Raw genomic sequence first — 23,466 nt, 5'->3', positions numbered from 1 at the left:
GTGCTTTGACAAAGGGTCATCTGGACTTGAAACTCTTTTCTCTCCTTACAGATGCTGCTGAGGTTTTCCAGCACTTTCTCTTTTGATTCAGGGACATGGCCATATTCATGTCAGCCTAGTTGTGACCCTAATAAATGAACATAAAACTTTAAACTCCTTCACCAAGACCTCTATCAAGTCAGCTCTCAACCTGCAGTTTTCTAGAGGAATGAATACCAGCCCATCCATCCTTCTGTGTTACAACCTTTTTGTTCCAATATCTATGAGTTAGATCAACATGTAATTGTTTTGTTCTCATCCAGTCAAACCTGTGAAGGCTGTCAGTGAAGGTACACATTATTAAGACACTATCATGCTCACATCTTGTTGGAAATGTATTTATTGAATAATACTTTTCAATTGAGAAATGCCAATACAGAAATGTTACAACACGTTAAACTGTACAGAGCTTGATTCCACTGTTACAATACAGAGATTGTCAATGCGATGTTCTGTATAATACGTTAGACTGCATGTTTCCCTCGACATTCGCACATTAGAGAGCAATGATTTTGGTTACTCTAAACAATTACAAATTCACAACGTGATTCTCGATTTGAGAGGGTGGGGGAGTTTTCACATGGGGGGGGAAACCGGGTAGGATTGAGTTGGAAAGTCGACACCAACCCCATGATGTGGGACAGGAGGCTGGCTGGAATTTTGAGAATGACAACAAGGGTTTAAGTCTCAGGTTTAACCTGTTTTGCTGGTTTTTAGCTGTAATCAGGCCAGGGTTCTTGGACCTGAGGATAGTTGGCAGCTAAGGCAAGGTGAGGACTGGCTTGGGGAGCTGAGTGGGCAGGAGTGATCCCTCTCCCCCTCCCCCCGCCAACCCCCACTGCCCCCAAGCTTCAGGCCCACCAACCCTGTGGCCCTGAGGTCAGGGGTTGGGCATACCCGTACGGTCCAGCGAATTCCTTCCAGCGTACCCCCACCCCCCGCCCCGACTGGAAGCCAGGCCTGTCCACCGTGGTCACATTGTGGGAGTAGGAGGAGAAAGCTGGAATTCTGGGTTTTCCTAAGCACCAACAGACTGCTTCCCAGCTCCCAGTCAGTCAAACCTCCCATTGCGGCTCCGGGCTTGAAGACAAGACAGTTGTGATGGAGCAGGAGGAGGCCACTCAGCCCTTCGAGCCTGCCCCATCATTCACTAAGATCGTGGCTGATCTGGTCACAACTCCCCTTTCCTCTCCGCCCCTCATTGCCCTAACTCCCTTATCTATCTGTCACAGCCTTGGAGAAGATCACTGAGCCAGGCAGCTTTGCTTTGTGACAGGGGCTTAAACGGGGATTTTTTTAGGGGATTGTCCATAGTTTTCCAAAAGTATGCTTCCCAGGTCCGTAGTCTCTTTAATCATCATTACTTATTTACAGCAAGTATTTACAAACGAGGACCTCCACATGAGGCACTGGAATCAAGTTATATGTTCAAGCTATGGATATAATACTATGATACGTTGATGAGTTTTTAGCATGTCTGTAATGAAGCTAATGGTCTTACGACAGACGGGTAATCATTCACAAAGAAACAGGATCACAATTCAGACTGTCAGTAATATCGTTACAGAACAGGAAATGGCAGGTTGGGCTTTTGGAACGTCGCTACCACAAACCATCTCAACAGGACGCGTCTTTGTCTCACACTAACACACACAGAGGCCAGTGAAGATCAACTGACCCATCAAAGCCAAAGGAACCAGCGGGGGAGAATATCTAAACTAAGGATCATGATGGGACATCCCTTCCTTCGCTCCCTGCACCCCCCACCCCCCCCCCACCACCTCCCCACCCTTCGCTATGTAATCTACTCAGAGAGGCAGAAATAAGTTACTGTGAACCGTAAATGTATCTGCTAGATTTCTATTGCACCAAGAATTCACTCTCATTATCAACACATTCATCACTATAAGGAATTTATGAAGGCAGCTCGTGCTAACGAGTAAACCTGTTGGACTTTAACCCAGTGTTGTCAGACTTCTTACCGTAAAGAATTTTGAAAGAGATTGGATACATTCCTCTGATGTGTAGAGGCAGAAAGAGGAAAGTTTTCAGGTGTTCAAATTACTGAAGTGTGAAAACATTGCAATGTTTTTCTATGGTTGAAACTTCATTCCATCCTCCACACTGAAGCAGTTTTATTATTGATAAGGTCTAATATTAAAAGGTGATTTTTCAATCATCTGGTCCAGCAAAAGATTGACTCAATCTCAGATAGTGGGAACTCCTACCAGACTGCACTGGACAGAACTTCATTCATTCATGGAAACGGAGAACAAGTTAAACATGTTGTTGAGATGTTTCAGTAATCCCAGGGAGGCACTGGATTGCAAAAACTGATTATCTACCCCATGATCCCAGCGAATATTTGTTTCCCATTGGAAGCACGGATTGTACACTTATAATCAGAGATTTGGACAGCCCACGTGGAGGCCAATCAGCCCTTCATATCTGTGCTACCCTTTGGTAAGAGCTTTCCAATTACACCCACTGCCCCTTTGTTCTCCCCATAATTTTTTAAAATATTTCTCTTTCAATATTTATCCAATTCCTTTCTGAACCTTCATCTGCTTCCATTGCCCTCTCAGGCAGCGCCTTCCAGATCACAATAATTCAGCGTGTAAAAAAATCCTCCCCCTCTGGTTCCTTTGCTGATTTTCTTCACTCTGATGTCTCTCCGGTTACCTGCCCCCTCCACCCTGCCCCCCCCCCCCCCGCCACTGTAAACAGCTCTCTGTCTGTTCCACCAAAGTTCGTGCTTCTGAATAACTGTGTCAAATTTCTCTGCTTTAAGGAGAACCGTCCCATCTCCTCCCAATCTCTCCACATTGACTGAAATCCCTCATTCCTGGAACCATCCTAGCCAAAATCCTCCGCTCCCCAGGCAACCTTCCTCAAGTCTGGTGCCCAGAATTGAACACAATACGCCAGCTCAGATCTAAAAGAGGTTTTACAGAAAGTTTAGCGTAATCTCCTTATTTTTGTACCCTCTGCCACTTTTCACAGAATGCAAATGTGTTTAATAAAAGTTTCCTAACATATCCTGCTGCTTTCAGATATTTAAATAGGGTTCCTCTATTCCCGTATCCTGTTTACAATTGCGCCAATTGGTTTTATTGCCTCTCTGCGTCCTTCTTTCTGAAGTGCTTCATTTTAAGGCATGTTTAATGAATAAATACATTATTACCTTTAATGTCCCGGTGTAAATATTAATTATTAATATTATTTTGAGAGATAATGTATTTGAGGTCTGTACCTGGCTAAAGCTTGTAGCCAGTGTAAATAACGCAGGCACAGGTGAAAAATCTGAATGGATTTCAGCCTTTCACACACTCCAAACTCGTTCCTTGGGTCAGTTAGTCAAACACTGCCCTCTACTGGAGTCTAAGGCTGTTTGTCCATTTTTCACTAAACAGAATACACAAATATATAGCCGCAAATAAATATTTTTAAATGAATTTGTGCAAAACAATATTGTCTGTCTAAAGGAAAGGGTGAGTGATCTATCGTGAAGTTGGTACTAAGATACAAAGCCCGTAGAAAACCACTCTGATAACAGGGCAATTGTATAGGAAATGGAGTTGATATTGGAAAAGCTTCTTCCAGAGAGATTTGTAAAATTAACTGGGCCAGTGAAATATTTCCAAAGGATTCTTACAGTGCAGACAAGGCCTCTGGTCTGCACCAACTCTCTGACAGAGTAAGTCACCCAGGCCCTATCCCCACAAATTTACCCTACTAATTTCCCTAACCTACTCATCTTGGGGCACTAAGGGGCAATTTATCAAGGCCAATCCACCTAACCTGCACATCTTTGGAGTGTGGGAGGAAACCCATGCAGACACAGGGAGAACACGCAAACTCCACACAGACTGTCACCCAAAGCCCAGAATTGAAGCGGGGTCATTAGTGCTGTGAGGCGGCAGTGCCAAACCGCTGTGCTACTACATCACCCACACTTTTAACAAAATTTGCCTCGTTCATGCACTACGGGTCAATGAAGGGAAACTTGTCTTTTATTTAAGCTCCTTATTGAGGCCTAGGCATTCATGCTGGAGGCGTGATTAAATGAATATTGGGAAAGGATCAGATCGGGCTCAGTTCAATGTCTACACACACACACACACACACACACACACACACACCCCTCCACCTTCCCTCCAACCCCAGACTGCAAATAGTCCACAACAACTGCAAACCAGAACAGCAGCAACAAGTTGTTTCATTCAAGTGAACAGACCTGAGGGGGGGAGTCAACATCTCGAGGAGGGGAAGAGAATGAACAAAATTTCCCAAACACTGTAGAAAGATGTTAACTCCTCAGGAGAAAGGGGATGGGGAAAAAAAATCCAAGGAAAATTAATAGTTTTCACAGCTAGCCTGTGAAAACTGATACACGCAGCTGAATGTGGGCCATAATACAAATGTTAACATCATCAGGTAGTGCAATTTCTTTAAATACTTTGAACTAATGCCTTTGTTTAGCAGTACAGCACATTCTGAAATGTTGAGCTTTGAGGTAATGTTTCCAGCCTCAGGAATGTTGCCTTCGATTCATTGGTGGTTGGATCTTTCTCTCTTCCGCCATGTGATTGGTGTTTGGGTCTGTTCTTTATGCATCTGAAAAAAACAGTTGTACAGGATTAAATTTTCAGAAGGGAAACCTTAAAGGAAAATTACTTCATTCTTAAAGTCACAAAGCTGATGCTCAGAATGGACCAGGCAAACCTGAAACCCATGTCCTCGCTCGCCCCAAAAACCAAATTCAATTTGAATCCAATTCATGGTCCCCACAAGACAGGCCAATAAGTTCCAAGCTGACAAGATAAGGTTTTGCGCCCCACCTTGGGCTCGATCTGACACTTGGGTCAGTATCTTATAACTTCATTCGGGTGAGGTTTGTAAAATCCGAGGCCAATGGAGAATTCCGTTCTGTGAGCCGCATGTGCCCCAATTCTGGGCGGGCGTGCCGGTAAAACTCCAGGTTCAATCTTAGCCAAACCGTATTCAGAAAGGATATCGTGAATGCAAACAATAGCTGCTGCTGGTGCAGGATGGTTAACTGGGGTGACGGGGTTGCTTTTGCGTCAACCTATTGCTATTGCTGGAGTGGGAGAGTTTGCAAGGAAGTTACGCTGAATCTTTGTGAAGCATTGGCTCAGCCTGAGTGGGGTAATTGCATTCAATTCTAGCCCCCCAGTCCTGGGGAAGGACGTCAAGGCCTCGGAGAAGGTGCAGAGGAGATTTACCCGAATGGTCCCAGGGGTTTCAGTTACATGGGAAGCTGGGATTGTTAGAGCAGAGAAAGTTAAGAGGAGATTTAATTGAGATGGTCACATAAGGAGGGGAGGTTTGCTTCAGTTGTCCATCTGTAATGGAGAGTAAGGGGGCATAAACATTGGAAACAAGTCATTCAGCATGGAAATTAGGAAAGATTTTTTCCACACGTAAGGCTTGAAGAAATGCAGGACTCTCACTGTGACCTGTTAGGATGATTGGAGCTTCTAGACTAAGATAAGTTTTTGTTCAGGAAGGATATCAAGGGATATACAGGTAAATTGAGTTGATGTACAAACCATGGCATGATGGCACAGTGGTTAGCACTGCTGCCTCACAGTGCCAGGGACCCGGGTTCAATTCTGGCCTTGGGTGACTGTTTGTGTGGGGTTTACACGCTCTCCCCGTGTCTGCGTGGGTTTCCTCCGGGTGCTCCGGTTTCCTCCCACAGTCCAAACACTCCTAAGGATTCTGCCATTTACTGTATATTTCCTATCTGTATTAGACCTTCCAAAATGCATTATCGCACATTTGTCCAGATTAAACTCCATCTGCCATCTCTCTGCCCAAGTCTCCAATCAATCTATATCCTGCCGTATCCTCTGATGGTCCTCATCGCTATCCTCAAATCCACCAACCTTTATTCTTGTTACCCTTCTGAAACAAAGGAACAACATTGGCTATTCGCCAATCCTCTGGGACCTCCCCTGTAGCCAGTGAGGATACAAAGATTTCTCTCAAGGCCCCAGCAATTTCCTCTCTCAGTATTCTGGGATATATCCCATCAGGCCCTGGGGACTTGTCTACCTTAATGTTTCTCAAGAACCCCAATACCACCTCTTTTTTGATTTCAACATGGCTCAAACTATCTACACATCCTTTCCCAGACTCATCATCCACCAAGTCTTTCTCTTTGGTGAATGCTGACGCGAAGTACTCATTTAATACCTTACCCATTTCCTCTGGCTCCACACATAGATCCCCTCCCCTGTCCCTGAGTGGCCAACCCTCTCCCAGGCCACCCTCTTGCTCTTTATATATGTATAAAAAGCCTTGGATTTCCTTTAATCTTGCTGGCCAATGTCTTTTTGTTACCCCTTTCCTCCTCCTTACTCCTTGCTTAAGTTTCTTTCTACTTTCCTTGTATTCCACACCTGCTTTGTGTGTTCCCAGCCTCCTAGCTTTGACAAATGTTTTCTTTTCCTCTTTGACTAGTGTCAAAATATCTCTTGTTATCCAAGGTTCCCGAACTTGCCATACTTATCCTTCATCCTTACAGGAATGTGCCGGTCCTGAACCCCTATCAGCTTACACTTGAAAGCCTTGACTGGATGGGCTGAATGGCCTTCTTTTGCATTTAGCGATTCTAACAATGACCTAAATGAATGGCAGGAGTAAAGCTCCATGGGCTAAATGCTCTTCTCACATAGTTAGTGAATGGGGAGAATGTGGGACTCGCTCCCACAGGGAATGGGGAGAATGTGGGACTCGCTCCCACAGGGAATGGGGAGAATGTGGGACTCGCTCCCACAGGGAATGGGGAGAATGTGGGACTCGCTCCCACGGGGAGCGGGGAGAATGTGGGACTCGCTCCCACGGGGAGTGGGGAGAATGTGGGACTCGCTCCCACGGGGAGTGGGGGAGAATGTGGGACTCGCTCCCACGGGGAGTGGGGGAGAATGTGGGACTCACTCCCATGGGGAGTGAAGAGAATGTGGGACTCGCTCCCACGGGGAGTGGGGAGAATGTGGGACTCGCTCCCACGGGGAGTGGGGAGAATGTGGGACTCGCTCCCACAGGGAGTGGGGAGAATGTGGGATTCGCTCCCACGGGGAGTGGGGAAGAATGTGGGACTCGCTCCCACGGGGAGTGGGGAGAATGTGGGACTCGCTCCCACGGGGAGTGGGGAGAATGTGGGACTCGCTCCCACGGGGAGTGGGGAGAATGTGGGACTCGCTCCCACGGGGAGTGGGGAGAATGTGGGATTCGCTCCCACGGGGAGTGGGGGAGAATGTGGGATTCGCTCCCACACAGTGTAGTTGAGATAAATGACATAGATATATTCAAGGGGGAAGCTGGATAAACTCACGAGGAAGAAAGGAAGAGGAGGGTGTGCTGATAGAGTGAAATGAAGTAGGGTGGGAGGAGTCTCGTATGGAGCAGAAATGCCAGAATAGACCAGATGGATCGAATGGCCTGTTTCTGTGTTGTAAACGTGATGTAATTCTACAATTTTTCCATACACAGAATTAAACAAAGCAATGGGCAGTTATGTTCTCGATTGGGAGGACTGCTCAGTGAATAAATACCTCATGTAGATCAAAAACGATGCAATCAGCAGGCCCATGAACGCAAGGAATGTTATCGCCACCGTCAGCGCCACATCCTTCCCACTCATTGGCTGGTGAACCAGTTCGAACTGCATGCACCTGACGCCGCTGAAATCCTTGGCGCATCTTAAAAAGGGACATGCGGAATTAATCAACACCTACTCACAAGAAACCTTTGTGCCCCACCCTCCAGCACCAAGGCAGGTGGACAGAGTTTCCGTGTGGTTCAGCCATGATCTAATCGAGGGGCTGAGTGGCCTCCTCCTGCGAGGGTTTTAATGCTTCCAGGTGAAAAGAGCAAACGTTGTGATGTTTCTCTGTTCATTGAAGACTGCAGGGAAATCACAGCCCATAAGACCAAGAGACCATAAGATAAAGGAGCAGAATTAGGTCTTTCGGCCCATTGAGTCCACTCCAGTATTCACGTTTCTCAACTCCATTCTCCCACCTTTTGATTCCCTTACCAATCAAGAACCTATCTATCTCTGTCTTCAGTACACTCAGTGACCCGGCCTCCTCCATTCCACAGATTCACCACCTTCCTGGCTGAAGAGATTCCACATCTTGGTTCTAAAGGGTTGTCCCTTTACTCTGAGGCTGTACCTTCGGGTCCTAGTTTCTCCGACTAATGGAAACGCCTTCCCCATGTCCACTTTAGCCAGGCCTTTCAGTGCGTTTCAATAAGGTCCCCCCGATCCTTCGAATCTCCACCTCCTGATCTAGCCACGATCTGCCATTGCATTTATCCCTCACTATTCCCCAATCAGCGAGAAGGACATCTCTCTACCGGGACTAACTAGCCGAGAGAGTTGCCTTATTATCAAAGAAGAAGACAGCGCAACCTCGTCAGCATATTCACGTTGTAACCGTTTTGTTATAATTTTTTTTCCATATAAAGTTTAACATCTCAGGTAACACGGTGCCAAAATTTGTCCAATTGTGCACCTGTGAAATGCCTTGGGACGTTTTGCCACATTACGGGCGCTATATAAATTTAAGTTGTTGTTGTTACAAATCCCCACGCACAGGTAATGTTGCTTATGTAAATTTGTTCCATTGCAATTACAACTACAACAACAAATTGCATTCATATGGCACCTTTAATCCAGTAAATGGGGCTTTTGCAGAAGTGTTATCAAATAAAGCTTGATGCTGAAACATACCAGGAAATAATCGGAGAATCATAGAATGCCCGTAACACAGAACAGGCCATTCGGCCCATCAAACCTGCACCAACTCCCTGACAGAGTATCTTACCCAGGCCCACGCCCCCGCCCGGTCTCCATTACCCCGTTATGGACTCAAAATATTCTGCACAGGTGCTGCCAGACCTGCTGAATCTTTCCAGCATTTTCTATTTTTAGGGGCACAGATCAGCTAGATAGTCAACATCTTTTCCCCAAAGATAGGGGAGTCTAAAACTAGAGGGATAGGTTTAAGGTGAGAGGGGAGAGATACAGAAGGTTCCAGAGGGGCAATTTTTTCACGCAGAGGGTGGTGAGTGCCTGGAACAAGCTGCCAGAGGCAGTAGTAGAGGTGGGTACAATTTTGTCTTTTAAAAAGCATTTAGACAGTTACATGGATAAGATGGGTTTGGAGGGAAAAGGGCCAAATGCGGGCAATTGGGGCTAGTTCAGTGGTAAAAAATGGGCAGCATGGACAAGTTGGGCCGAAGGGCCTGTTTCCATACTGGAAACCTGTATGACTCAATTTGAGGAGGCATTAGAACTGGTGAACAAATTCTTGTCAAAGAGGTGAGTTTTAAAGAGCTTCCTAAGGAAGGGAGAGGGGGAGAGGTGTGGTGATGTTGCCGGGGGGAGTGGGGTGGCGGGGGGAGGGGGGTTTTGCCAGAATTTGGGCCCAGGCAGTAAAAGGCACGGTCACCAATGATGAAGAAATTAGAGATGGGGATTGTTCAAATCGGAGTTGCAGAGAGATCTTGGAGGGGTGTAGGACTGGAGGGATTTCGAACGAGGGTGAGGATTTTACAATCACCCAGGCATTATGGGGCTTCAGTATTTCAGAATACCCAGCTGCTAGCCTGAATTACAAGAACCTCCACCCAACTCATTTCATCACCAACACACTGCCATCAAGATTTTCCATTTAACTAGAACAATGATGTAAGATTGAGTGCTGTTAAAATAAGAACAGAATGTATGAAATTCAACCCAAGAGTGAACTGTGCCTCTTGTTAACTTATATTTTTACCCACCTCACCACAAGCCCTCACTCAATCACAGCTGCCTGCGGGGAATGACAGAGTGTAAGCGAGTGTTTAGTATGAATACAAGGCGCTCTGTGCAACATTGTGTGGTGGAAAGGAGAAACAAGTGCCGCGAACAGTGAACTCCAGGACAGCTTAGGATGGTATCAAAATAGCAATTTTAACCTAACCTGCCCAACAAATGTCCAATCTATACTCTGCCCAATTTTCACAGAATCACATTACAGAGTTGGTGAGGTGGTAGAGTGGTTAGCACTGCTGCCTCACAGCGCCAGGAATCCAGGTTCGATTCCCGGCTTGGGTCATTGTCTGCATGGAGTTTGCACATTCTCCCCATGTCTGCGTGGGTTTCCTCTGGGTGCTTTGGTTTCCTCCCACACTCCAAAGATGTGCAGGTTAGATTAATTGGCCATGCTAAATTGCCCCTTAGTGTCCCAGGATGTGTATGTTTGATTATGTATGATTAACAGGGTAAATATGTGGGGGTTTCAGGGATAGGTCCTGAGTGGGATTATGGTTGGTGCAGACTCGATGGGCCAAATGACTTACCTTCTGCACTGTAGGATTTCTATGATCTTATGAAGGAGGCCATTTGATCAATCAGGGCAAATTTTACCATCCCGCCCGTCACAAGAATTGGAGCAGGCGAGGGGCGGTTCATGGAAAACTGTGTTGATCTCGGGTGGAATTTTCCAGTTTCGCTGCGAGCAAGTCTGGAAAATCCCACCCTAGGGTCTGCAGCATCTCTCTGAATGAGCAATTCCCCCAGGACCTTCTCCCCATAATCCTGCACAATCTTTCCTATCAGCTAACAGTCTGACTCCATTCTGAATGCCTCAGTTGACCCTTTCTCCACCACACTCGCAGATTCCACTCACTCGCTGTGTGAAAAAGACATTTCCTTTTCTTTCTTTGGCCAATTAGTTCCGATCTGTGTCCTTTGGTTTGACTCACTGTTGAACTGAGCGGAAGGTGTTAGGCAGATTTCTGCCTGGAACCTGGTCTATCATCCTGAACCTGAGCAAATGCGTGCGAACTTCCACTTTTATCCTGCTTGCCTCCTGTGAATCTGACCGCTGATCTGAAGTATGAAACAAGCTCGTTGTGATTTATTCTTTCTCACCTGCAGTAGTGTGTGTTTTCATTTGGGATGTACACACAATCTCCGTTCAGACAATAACCTTCCATCGAAGGAGGACACTTTGATTTTCTCACCTCAGCTGCCTGGGGAATCACAACTAGTGTCTCTGTGTGAAAAATAATACATTTTATTAGTGTACATAGCAAAGTCCCATAGAATCCTACCATACAGGAGGAGGCCATTCTGCCCATCGAATCTGCACCGACTCTCCGAAAGAGCATCTTACCCAGGCCCTACCCCACGTCTATACCCCGTTAATCCTCCTAACCTAAACATCGTTAAAGTTGTAAAAGTTTATTTATTAGCGTCACAAGTGAGGCTTACATTAACACTGCAATGAAGTTACTGTGAAAATCCCCCAGTCACTACACTCCGTGCCTGTTTGGGTACACTGAGGGAGAATTTAGCATGGCCAATCCACCCAACCAGCTCGTCTTCCAAACTGTGGGAGACACAGTAAGAAGTCTCACAACACCAGGTTAAATTCCAAAAGGTTCATTTGGTAGCACGAGCTTTCGGAGCACTGCCCCTTCGTCAGGTGAGTCCCAACTCACGTCAAGACTGTGGGAGGAAACCGGAGCACTCGGAGGAAACCCACGCAGACACGGGCAGACACCCAAGCCGGGAATCGAACCCAGGTCCCTGGCGCTGAGAGGCAGCAGTGCTAACCATTGTGTCACTGACATTAAGGGGCAATTTAGCATGGCTAATCTACCTAATCTGTACATCTTTGGAGTGTGGGAGGAAACCAGAGTACACAGTAGAAACCCACGCAGACACAGGGAGAACGTGCAGACTCTGCACTGACAGTGACCAGGGGCTGGAATCGAACCCAGGCACTGTGAGGCAGCAGTGCTAATCACTGTGCCACTCTAAATTTGAAATTAAGTAATAGATGAAAAGTAAAACAGCATAAACTTCATTGAACTCTGATTTACTCTCTTCCCATTTAAATTTTCTGTAGCTGCAGCAGCCAATAAGTGCACAGCAAGCTCCCACAGCAGCAATGAGGTAATGGCCAGGTAACCTGGTTCAGCGAGGTTGGTTGAGGGAGAGGGGTTGGCCACTAGACCAAGGCAAGCTTGCTGGCCCATCTTCAGACCAGCATCGTGGGAACAAGGGCCTTCAGCCTACATCTCATCCCGAAGCACTTCCAACAGTGCAGCACTCACTCAGCCGTGCGTGGGAAATGTCAGCCTGAGTTTTAAGCGTTCATATTTTAAGTCAAAAGTCTTTGGCTCAGCGGCAAGAGTTCTGCACATCAATCCAAGGCCAGCACCTGACATTATTTTTGCTTTCTTTGTACACAGGATGTGGGTGTCACTGGCAAGGCGATCCCTAATTACCCATGAACCAATTGACCTGCGAGGCCATTCAATTTCAGAGGTATTTGAGAGTCAACCACATTGCTGTAACTCTGGAGTCACATGTAGGCCAGACAGGGTAAGGACAGCAGATTTCCTTCCCTAAAGGACATTAGTGAACCAAATGGGTATTCACAGCAATCAATGATACCATGGTCACCATTGCTGCAAATTGTTTTGTATTCCAGGTTGATCCCTTAATTTTAAATTCCACCAGCTGGTGTGGTGGGATTTGATATCCACAGAACATTAGCCTGGGACTCTGATTTACTAACTTAGGGACATTAACACTAACCATCATCTCTCAATTACAGGTGGTGGAAAAGAAGATTAAACAGGGTGCAAACAAAATGGGAATGGGCAGAGGGAGATAGCCAATGGGAAAGGGCAGAGGGAGATAGCCAATGGGAAAGGGCAGAGGGAGATAGCCAATGGGAAAGGGCAGAGGGAGATAGCCAATGGGAAAGGGCAGAGGGAGATAGCCAATGGGAAAGGGCAGAGGGAGATAGCCAATGGGAAAGGGCAGAGGAAGATAGCCAATGGGAAAGGGCAGAGGGAGATAGCCAATAGGAAAGGGCAGAGGGAGATAGCCAATGGGAAAGGGCAGAGGGAGATAGCCAATGGGAAAGGGCAGAGGAAGATAGCCAATGGGAAAGGGCAGAGGGAGATAGCCAATGGGAAAGGAAGGAGAGAGATAGCCAATGGGAAAGGAAGGAGAGAGATAGCCAATGGGAAAGGGCAGAGAGAGATAGCCAATGGAAGAGGGTGGAGAGAGATAACCCATTGGACAGGGCAGAGAGCCAATAGATGACAAGGCAGAGACAGATAAGAAATGAAACACCTTGAATAGTGTGTGCAGTTTTGGTCTGCCAGTTTGAGGAAGGACACTCTTGCTGTGAGGGCAACCAGCGAAGGTTCACCAGACTGATTCCCGGAGAGGCAGGGCTGACATGAAGAGAGACTGGATCGACTGGGCTTGTACTCACTGAAGAATGAGAGGGGATCTCCTAGAAACACAAAATCCTGGTGGGACCAGACAGGCTAGATACGGTTAGAGCGTTCCCGATGTTGGGGAAGTGCAGAATTAGGGGTCACAGCCTAAGAATAAGGGAGAAGCCAATCAGGACTGAGATGAGGAAGAACTTCTTCACCCAGATATGTTCTAGAGGGAGCTGGATGTGGTCCTGGTGGCTAAAGGGAGAGAAAGTGGGGGTGGGATACTGAAAGTGCAGATCAGCCATGATCATATTGAATGGTGGGGCAGGCTCGAGGGGCCAAATGGCCTCGTCCTGCACCTAATTTCTGTGTTTCTATAAATAACCAATGAGAGGGGACAGGGAGGTGATCTGATTTGTCCCAGACTAAACCGCAAACTGTTTTCGAGAAATTTGTGCTGGATTCTCTCTCAAGCTAAACTGTCTGAAGTGATTGGCTGAAGAATGGAGCAAGGTATAAACGTATAAACGGTTTACCTGTAGTGGTGCAGTCACTGCCAAGCTGCCCTGGGTCACATGGTGGGGTTATTGTTGCACTTTCACTGAGATGACAAAGGCAAAATTCTATTGACAAAAGAGGGAAAATTGACAGGTCAGCTGACTTTGAGATTTTACCAAGACCATAAGCCATAGGAGCAGAATGAGGCCACTCAGCCCATCGAGTCTGCTCCGCAATTCAATCGTGACTGATATTTTTCTCATCCCCATTCTCCTGCCTTTTCCCCATAACCCCTGATCCCCTTATAAATCAAGAGCCTATCTATCCCCATCTTAAAGACACTCAGTGACCTGGCCTCCATAGCCTTCTGAAGCAAAGAGTTCCACCGATTCCCCACTCTCTGGCTGAAGAAATTCCTCCCCATCTCTGTTTTAAAGGATTGTCCCTTTACCCTGAGGTTGTGCCCTCTCTGGTTCTAGTTTTTCCTACTAGTGGAAACATCCTCTCCATGTCCACTCTATCCAGGGCCTCGCAGTATCCTGTAAGTTCCAATAAGATCCCCTCCTCATCCTTCAAACTCCAACAAGTACAGATCCGAGTCCTCAACCGTTCCTCATGTGACAAGCTCTTTATTCCAGGGATTATTCTTGTGAACCTCCTCTGGCCCCTTTCCAAGGCCAGCACATCCTTCCTTAGATATGGGCCCAAAACTGCTCACAATACTCCAAATGGGGTCTGACCAGAGCCTTATACAGCTTCAGAGGTACATCCCTGCTCTCTTGACATGACATTTGCTTTCCTAACTGCTGTCTGAACCTGCACGTTAACCTTAAGAGAATCCCAAGTCCCTTTGTGCTCCTGACTTTCTAAGCATTTCCCCATTTGGAAAATAATCTATGCTTCCATTCCTCTTTCCAAAGTGCATAACTTCAAACTGCCACCTCTTTGCCCCCTCTCCTAACCTGTCCAAGTCCTTCTGCAGCCCCCCCTGCTTCCTCAATATCTTTGTATCATTTGCAAACTTAGTAACAGTGCCTTCGGTTCCTTCTTCCAAATCGTTAATGTCTGTTGTGAAAAGTTATGATCTCAGCACTGACCCCTGAGGCACACCACTAGTCACCAGCTGCCATCCTGAAAAAGACCCCTTTAAAGTTTATTTATTTATTAATCACAAGTAAGGCTTACATTAACATTGAAATGAAGTTACTGTGAAATTCCCACAGTTGTCACAGTCCAGTGCCTGTTCGGGTGTTGTACAATGCAAAAGACACCAGGCTTTGTTAAAAAACGGTTTGAAAGTTACCAGAGCTTTAACTATTCGTGTTGATAGATTTGGGCTGATTTGCAGCTTATTTTGCACATATCACCTCGCCGTTAGCCTCCCCCTTACTTATAAAAACCAGCTTGTAGATTAAATTGCCCATTACACTCACTGCAGAAGAGTTATGCCTGATCATTAAGAGGTCAAATCCATTATAACAGGGAGATAATTGTTGACATAAAGTCAACCAACTTCTTGTAAATTAGTGCAGGTGTGATTACAGCTAATGGAGCCCAGGATAAGGAGAAGGTGGCTCGGGGGAGTAGCATTGCGGAAGTTTCCAACAGAGGAGAGATGTTGGGGAGGATGGAGAGGCTGAAGGAGGAGGGCGGGGGAGTAGGAGAGCAATACTAATTAAACCTAACACGCTTGGAGTTCAAATCAGAAATTTTGGCAGTGCGTGGTTTTTCTGACCATTTCCTATCCACATGTTTGGTGGCCACAAGAACCAATTGGCTCATTAACCAGAGGTTAGAACACATCCCAACTGTCGCTGATCTTTCCACCTCACAGGCATCACTGACACCAACCTAAAAATCACACAAAATCCATCATCTGAGTTAACTTCCCAATGACCCCCCAAACACTCACCCCAAAACACACTCCCACCAAACAAATCCCACCAAAACCTGCCTCATTATTCTTCCTACCAAAATGTACTGACCCTCTGACAGTGCGGCGCTCCCTCAGCACTGACCCTCTGACAGCGCGGCACTCCCTCAGTAGTGACCCTCTGACAGTGCGGCACTCCCTCAGCACTGACCCTCTGACAGTGCGGCACTCCCTCAGTACTGACCCTCTGACAGTGCGGCACTCCCTCAGCACTGACCCTCTGACAGTGCGGCACTCCCTCAGCACTGACCCTCTGACAGTGCGGCACTCCCTCAGCACTGACCCTCTGACAGTGCGGCACTCCCTCAGCACTGACCCTCTGACAGTGCGGCACTCCCTCAGCACTGACCCTCTGACAGTGCGGCACTCCCTCAGCACTGACCCTCTGACAGTGCGGCACTCCCTCAGCACTGACCCTCTGACAGTGCGGCACTCCCTCAGCACTGACCCTCTGACAGTGCGGCACTCCCTCAGCACTGACCCTCTGACAGTGCGGCACTCCCTCAGCACTGACCCTCTGACAGTGCGGCACTCCCTCAGCACTGACCCTCTGACAGTGCGGCACTCCCTCAGCACTGACCCTCTGACAGTGCGGCACTCCCTCAGCACTGACCCTCTGACAGTGCGGCACTCCCTCAGCACTGACCCTCTGACAGTGCGGCACTCCCTCAGCACTGACCCTCTGACAGTGCGGCACTCCCTCAGCACTGACCCTCTGACAGTGTGGCGCTCCTGATGTGCAGGATCTACTAGAACTGGAATTCAGCAATGTGAGTCTCTGCCCCTTTTTGCCGTGTGCCAGATGGAACCTCTAACCTATTGGGAAAGGGCACTAGCCAATGGGGTTGCGTTTAGCTTGGGTGTCTCTATAATGAATGAGTTCTCACTGCGTGAAGTGGCCATTCCAACAGGAGACCCAGGAAGATGGTTTACTTGGGCGGCACGGTGGCACAGTAGTTAACACTGCTGCCTCACAGCGCCAGGAACCTGGGTTCAATTCTGGCCTTGGAACTGTCTGTGTGGAGCCTGCAATTTCTCCCCATGGGTTTCCTCCGGGCACTCCGGTTTCCTCTCACACTCCAAAGATGTGCAGGTTAGGTTGACTGGCTGTGCTAAATTGACCCTTATTGTCAGGATAACTAGCTGGGGTAAATACATGGTGATTGGGGCTGGGTGGTACAGTTGGGCCCAATGACCTGTTTAATGCTGTAAAATTCAAAATAATTCTCGTAAACCTCCTCTGTTCCCCCTGTGAAGCTTTGATGTTCTCCCTAGTGTGGTCCCCAGATTTGGACAGAATATTCCAGCTGAGACACAACCATTGTTTTCTGAAGATTTAGCATTCCAAGCCGTGTTCTTTCTACATTCCAGCTTCAATTTGCTACTCCTCAGATTGTCCTTCCCTTCGAAATACCTCGATCTTAACATAAATAATCAAATAAAGCATAGAGATGGGGAAGGGGAGAGGGGCGGAGAATCAGAGGGGGCCACTGGAATGGAAAGCTCCGTGCCCCAGTGTCGAGGAGAGGTCACAGCCGCCGCACAGGGGTTTTAACTCCATCCCTATCAGCTTCAGTGCAGTTCCCAGTTTCCTACACTGAGAGAGACCTTTCTTCAGCGGATCTCTGCTAGCTATAGGCACCTATCTATTTTAATCCCATTTTCCAGCACTGGGCCCATAGCTTTGTACGCTATTGTGTTTCGAATGCTCATCTAATTGCTTCTTAAATGTTGTGAGGGGTTCCCGCCTCCACCACCCTTTCAGACAGTCAGTTCCAGATTCCCAACACCCTCTGGGTGAAAAAGAGTTTCTTCCTTTTGCCGCTAAATCTCCCTCCCCTTGCCTTACGCGAAAGACCCCCCCCCTCCCTCCCCTTGCCTTATATCTATGTCCCCTAGTTATTGAACTCTCTACTAAGGGGAGAAAAGTTCATTCCTACATAGTTACCCTATCCGTGTCCCTCATAATTCTGTAACACCTCAGTCAGGTCCCCCCTCAGCCTTCTCTGCTCCAAGGAAAACAGCCCCAGTCTAACCAGTCTCTCTACATAGCAGAAACACTCCAGCCCAGGCAACATCCCGGTGAATCTTCTCTGCACCCTCTCCAGCGCAATCACATCCTTCCTGTAGTGTGGAGAGCAGAACTGCACATAGTACCCAAGCTGTGGTCTAATGAGCATTTTATACAGCTCCATCATAACATTCTTGTTCTTACATTCTGTGCCTCAGTTAATAAAGACAAGTATCCCAAATGCCTTATCTACATATCATGCTGCCTTCAGGGATCTATGGACATGCATGCCAAGGTCCCTCTGATTCTTTGTACTTCCTAGCCACTAAATTCCATTGTCATTGTTCTGTCCATCTGACTACATCATTCTGTAATCTAAGACTAGATCATAGAATAGAATAGAATCCCTACATTGCAGAAGGAGGCCATTTGTCCCATCGAGTCTGCACCAATCACAATCCCACCCACGTCCTATCCCCATAATCCCATATATTTACCCTGCTAGTCCCTCTGACATTAAGGGATTATTTGGCATGGCCAATCCATTTAACCAACACATCTTCTGGACCGTGGGAGGAAACCAGAGCACCTGGAGGAAAGCCACGCACACACGGGGAGAATGCGCAAACTCCACACAGATAGTGAGCCAAGGTCGGATTCGAACCCAGGTCCCCAGGCCTGCGAGGCAGCAGTGCCAACCACGCTGCCACTCTTACACTCTCTACACTTTGTGACATTGATATGTTGGTCTAGGTGGAACTGTTCTGCAGGTTTATCAGACTGATACCAGGCTAAAAGGATTACATTATGTGGACCAATGTAGAAATAATTGGGTTGGTGTAGTGGGAGACTTTAATTTTCCTCACATTGAATGGAAATCCCTCAGAATTTGGGGTAAGGAATTTGTTAAGTGTGTCCAGGAAGGTTTTTTGGAACAATATGTAGATAGTGGGCCTGGTGCTAGGGAAAGATCTGGATTAAAGGGCTGAATTTGCCTATCTCTGCTCCTAATTCCTATGTTCCTATGGGTTCACATTGAGGATATAGATTAGATTGTGCAACTGAATGCACAACTAGATCAAACAGACAAATAGGTTACACAACTGAATGGATAAATGAGTCACGCAACTGAATGTCAATGGAAATTTAACCCATGGAAGATGTCTGTTTAATTTGAAGTAATGCATAATTACAAAGTGCTTCATTAATCCACATAATCTATATTAGCCAACAGAGAGAATTTAAAAAAGATCTGGGTCTAATAATAGATAGATTCTTGTTTACACAAATGGGGGAAGCAATACAAAAAAATTTGTCAGGTCCTGGCGTGTTTAGCACAGCGCGAGATGAGTCTACCATCAGTTAGATAAGGGTCAGACCACGATTAGAAACTGTGTTCAATACTGATCAGCACTTCAAAAACTAACATACAGCTATTGAAGAGAGAAGCATAGACACCATAAAATCCCCACAACACAGGAGCAGTCCAATCGGCCTCTTGGATCTGCACTAACTCTCCAACAGAGAATCTCACCCAGACCCTATCTCAATAATCCCACTAACCTGCACATCTTTGGACACTGAGGGGCAATTTAGTACGGTCAATCCGCCTAACCAGCACATCTTTCAGATTGTAAGACGAAATTGGAACACCTGGAGGAAACCCAGGCAAACACAGGGAGAATGGCGATACATTTCCAAGTCAGGATGGTGAGTGGTTTGGAGGGGAACTTGCAGGTGGTGATGTTTCCATTTATCTGCTGCCCTTGTCCTCTAGATGGAAGTGGTCGTGGGTTTGGAAGGTGCTGCCTAAGGATCTTTGGTGAATGGCTGCAGTGCATCTTGTAGATGGTACACACTGCTGCTACTAAGCATCGGTGGTGGAGGGAGTGGATGTTTGTAGATGTGGTGCCAATCAAGTGGGGCTGCTTTGTCCTGGATGGTGTCCTTGAGTGTTGTTGGAGCTGCACCCATCCAGGCAAGTGGGGAGTATTCCATCACACTCCTGACCTGTGCCTTGTAGATGGTGGATAGGCTTTGGGGAGGTCAGGAGGCGAAGTACTCACCGCAGTATTCCTAACTTCTGACCTGCTCTTGTAACCACTGTGTTTATGTGGTGAGTCCAGTTGAGTTTCTGGTTAATGGTAACCTCAAAGATGTTGACAGTGGGGGATTCAGTGATGGTGACACCATTGAATGTCAAGGGGGGAGGGGGGGGCGGTGGTTAGAGTGTCTCTTATTGGTGATGGTCATTGCCTGGCATTTGTGTGGTACGAATGTTACTTACCACATGTTAGCCCAAGCCTGGATATTGTCCAGGTGTTGTTGCATTCAGACATGGACTGTTTCAGTACTTGAGGAGTTGTTAATGGTGCTGGAAAATTTAATGTTTCCATTTCCACCTGTCACTGTTAATCCCTCATTTTAGCACGTTCAGCAAATTTATGAAGCAAAGATCTGTGTAAACATATAGGTCACACCTTGATTGAAAGAAAAATGGGGAGATGGTGGCACAGTGGTATTGTCACTGGACTGTGGTCCGGAGGCCCTGGGGATATGGATTCAAATCCCATCTCCTACAGCTGGGGAAATTTAAACTAAATTAATAAATTTGGAATTGAAAGCAATTCCCAGTAATCATGGCCATGAAACTATCATTGACTGTTGTATAACAAACCCAAGTTTGAGCATGAAGAACGTCTGCGTATTCCACAGGAACTGGGTGAGTAGATGTGACTTGTGGAAAGTTGTGATTGTCCTTCTCTCACATTCCATCAGTATGAAATTTTTTTTTTGTTTACTTTATTCCAATCCTTTCAAGTCAAATTAAGTCCAATTCAGAGTCCCAACAAGTTGGGACATTCCCAATCCAAGCTGACAAGACAGGGCTCTCGCCTCCTGTCCTGGGCTTGACCTACATGATCCAAGCTGATTGGAGTAGGCAGGGCTCCTCCTCCAAGGCTTGATCTCATTCGCATCTTAGCCAAAATCTCAACCAAGTGCAGCATGTCGATACTACACTTGATCTTAGCCAAAAGGCTGAGACTCCACACAGTCAGTGAGCCCAAGGCCGCCAACTGAAGCCAAATGAGGGCATCAGATCACTGCGGTCATCCCATCGCCATTCACTTCATGTCTTTCAATAAAAGACACGCTTGTGGCAACCCATCAAAGATAACATTTCAAAGTAAAACATTCATCTGAATAAGGGAGAACCAGATTTACCCTTAACATTTAGTGTAAGCAAATCAAAAGCAACTTCTGAGTTCAACACTCATTCGACAGCAGGCATCGATTCAGAATTTAGACTCACATCTTTAGTGTGGCTGAAACTAATCTCCATCCATTACTCGAGTGGAATGCGGAAATTTATAAGTCCTGACTTGTCTGTCTCCGTTCACCAACTGCTCTTCCTAAACCCGGTGACTTATTTTTTTCTTAATATATAAATACCTAAATATCCCTTTTCTGTGAGTCTGTATGTCTGCGTGAGTGAATGTGTGGGCTTGTGTGTCTGTGTGAGTGTGTGTGTGTAAATGAATGTGTGTGTGTATCTGTGTGTGTGTGTGTCTGTGTCTCTATGTGTGTGAGTGAATGCGTTTGTGTGTGTGTCAGAGAGTGTCTGTGTGAGTGAGTGAGCGTGTGTGTGTGTGTGAGTGAATGTGTGTATGTGTGTGTGAGAGTGTGCCTGTGTGTGTGTGTGTGTGTGTGTGTGTGTGTGTGTGTGTGTGTGTGTGTGTGTGTCTCTATGTGTGTGAGTGAATGCGTTTGTGTGTGTGACAGAGTGTCTGTGTGAGTGAGTGAGCGTGTGTGCGTGTGTGTGAGTGAATGTGTGTGTGAGAGAGAGTTCCTGTGTGTGCATGTGTAAATGTGTGTAATGTGCATGGGTGCATACACTAAAATGTAATCTCTTTGATTTTTCAATGAAATTGCCAGTGAAATTGGCCAAGGAAATTACAGATACCTGAATAACATCAACCCCCTTTTCACAACATTTCATCAAAACAGTTTCAGGTCACTGTCTACTTACCTAGGAGAAGGAGCAGGGTCCACTCTGTGCAGGTTCTGGTCATATCTCAGGAGTGAGGGAGAAGTTTGACTTGCAGTGGTGAATTGAAGAGCTCTGCAGTGCTACTGCTGGGTCCAGGAAGTGTGTTCCACTGTGAATCTGGAACAGAAGCACTCCCCCTGTGTCTGTGCAGATATTTATCAGATAGCTCAGACCGGAAATTGTTCATCAGCTGGAGTATAGTTACAATCAGCATATTCACCTACGTGCTATGGAAATTGCTTATTTCCTTCATGTGTTTGCTGGCCATGTGTGACAGGCTTTAACATTATTCCAAACAAGGAGTGCGCCTGAATGGAGGAAAAATCCAAGTATGTTCTACTCCTGATCTTTGGTTGGGTTTTGAGATTTGAACTCCCAGCTCTCAGTGGATTCACAGTTAAACGGCAGCTCACCAGTAAGTCAGTCAGTGATTCCTCTCGAGATCCTGTTCCTCACAATCAAAACATACTTTCTAAATCACCCAAATATCAAAGAATTACTTGGAATTATCAACAGAGAAACAGACCATTTAATAACTGTAACAGATCGAAGATGACTTGATGCAGCTTTAACTTTAAAGGCTTTATTACCAGTATTTATATACATGTACAAGGTCAGACAGGACTACAGTGTGACTGCTGTTCTGGGCTCCAACAGCCAATCCCTCCCCGACCTGCGCTCCATGCCTTCCTCCCACTTGGTCCAACTTACCCCCCCGAGCGATCCATAGGGTCCTCACCAAACACATGGCCCTCGGAATACATGCTCCCCCTTTCAAGGTTCACCCTACTACATTGCTGCCAGCCCAAAATCCGAAACATTCCCACGGAGAACCAAAGAACAGAGCCAGTCGGCAAATCACAGGCTGTTATACAAGGTTCAAACAGTCCAGTGTCTCCCTGTCTCTGTCAGAGTGTCTCTGTAAGGTGACAGGCCCCCCGCTCCCCATCGATCTAAAAGGACAGGCTGGGCAGAAGGGGATGGCAGGCTTATTAATCCTGGATCCAGCGGCTCTGTGACAGATTCAGGCTCGTCCGTCTCCCCACCCATGGGTTGCTCAGGCTCACACAGTTAAAAAGGTTAACATAGTTAAGTCAGGGTTGAGAAGTCCCACCAATGCCTCTACTTTCTAAGGAGGCTAAGGAAATTTGGCATGTTCACTACAACTTTCACCAACTTTTACAAATGCTCCATAGAAAGCATTCTTTCTGCATGTATCACAGCTTGGCAAAATAAAAGGAAATTTCTGCAAATGCTGGAATCTGAAACAAAAACAGAAAATGCTGGAAAGCCTCAGCAGGTCTGACAGTGTCTGTAGGGAGAGAATAGAGCCAACGTTTCGAGTCTGGATGACCCTTCATCAGAGCTGCATTACAGCTGGTCTGGGCTCCTGCTCTACCAAGACCACAAGAAACTACAAAGGGTCGTGAATAAGCCCAGTCCATCAGGCAAACCAGCCTCCCATCCATTGACTCTGTCTACACTTCCCACTGACTCGGAAAAGCAGCCAGCATGACCGAGGACCCCACACACCCCAGACATTCTCTCTTCCACCTTCTTCCATTGGGAAAAATATCCAGAGGTCTGGGGTCATGTACCAACCGACTCAAGAACAGCTTCTTCCCTGCTGCCATCAGTCTTTTAAATGGACCTATCTTTCTC

At 46.7% G+C, this 23,466-nt stretch overlaps 1 protein-coding gene across 1 annotated transcript; it reads right to left on the bottom strand.

Annotated features, from left to right (window-relative positions):
* Positions 1-4,153: 4,153 nt before the first annotated feature.
* Positions 4,154-21,917, bottom strand: LOC145350905 (proepiregulin-like). Its single transcript, XM_080200354.1, has 5 exons — positions 21,784-21,917; positions 13,848-13,934; positions 10,994-11,117; positions 7,623-7,769; positions 4,154-4,656 (listed from the first exon to the last, which is right to left on the bottom strand). Exons 1-5 carry the CDS (start codon positions 21,824-21,826, stop codon positions 4,518-4,520), a joined length of 540 nt encoding a protein of 179 aa, XP_080056480.1. The 5' UTR covers positions 21,827-21,917; the 3' UTR covers positions 4,154-4,517.
* Between the last annotated feature and the right edge of the window lie 1,549 nt (positions 21,918-23,466).

Source organism: Carcharhinus amblyrhynchos, chromosome 1, assembly GCF_965287045.1.
Source record: "Carcharhinus amblyrhynchos chromosome 1, sCarAmb.v2.hapA, whole genome shotgun sequence".
NCBI classification, from domain to species: Eukaryota; Metazoa; Chordata; class Chondrichthyes; order Carcharhiniformes; family Carcharhinidae; genus Carcharhinus; species Carcharhinus amblyrhynchos.
The sequence above is the reverse complement of the archived record's forward strand: the minus strand, read 5'-3'. Positions and strand labels throughout refer to the sequence as shown.

Excerpts from the sequence above, each read along its gene's own strand:
- LOC145350905 (XM_080200354.1), bottom strand. The coding sequence starts at position 21,826 with ATGACCAGAACCTGCACAGAGTGGACCCTGCTCCTTCTCCTAG. Across the intron at positions 7,770-10,993 it reads GAAAACACACACTACTGCAG|ATGCGCCAAGGATTTCAGCG; the intron begins GTGAGAAAGAAT and ends TCCCTTTTTAAG. Across the intron at positions 4,657-7,622 it reads TCGTTTTTGATCTACATGAG|ATGCATAAAGAACAGACCCA; the intron begins GTATTTATTCAC and ends TGTTTTTTTCAG.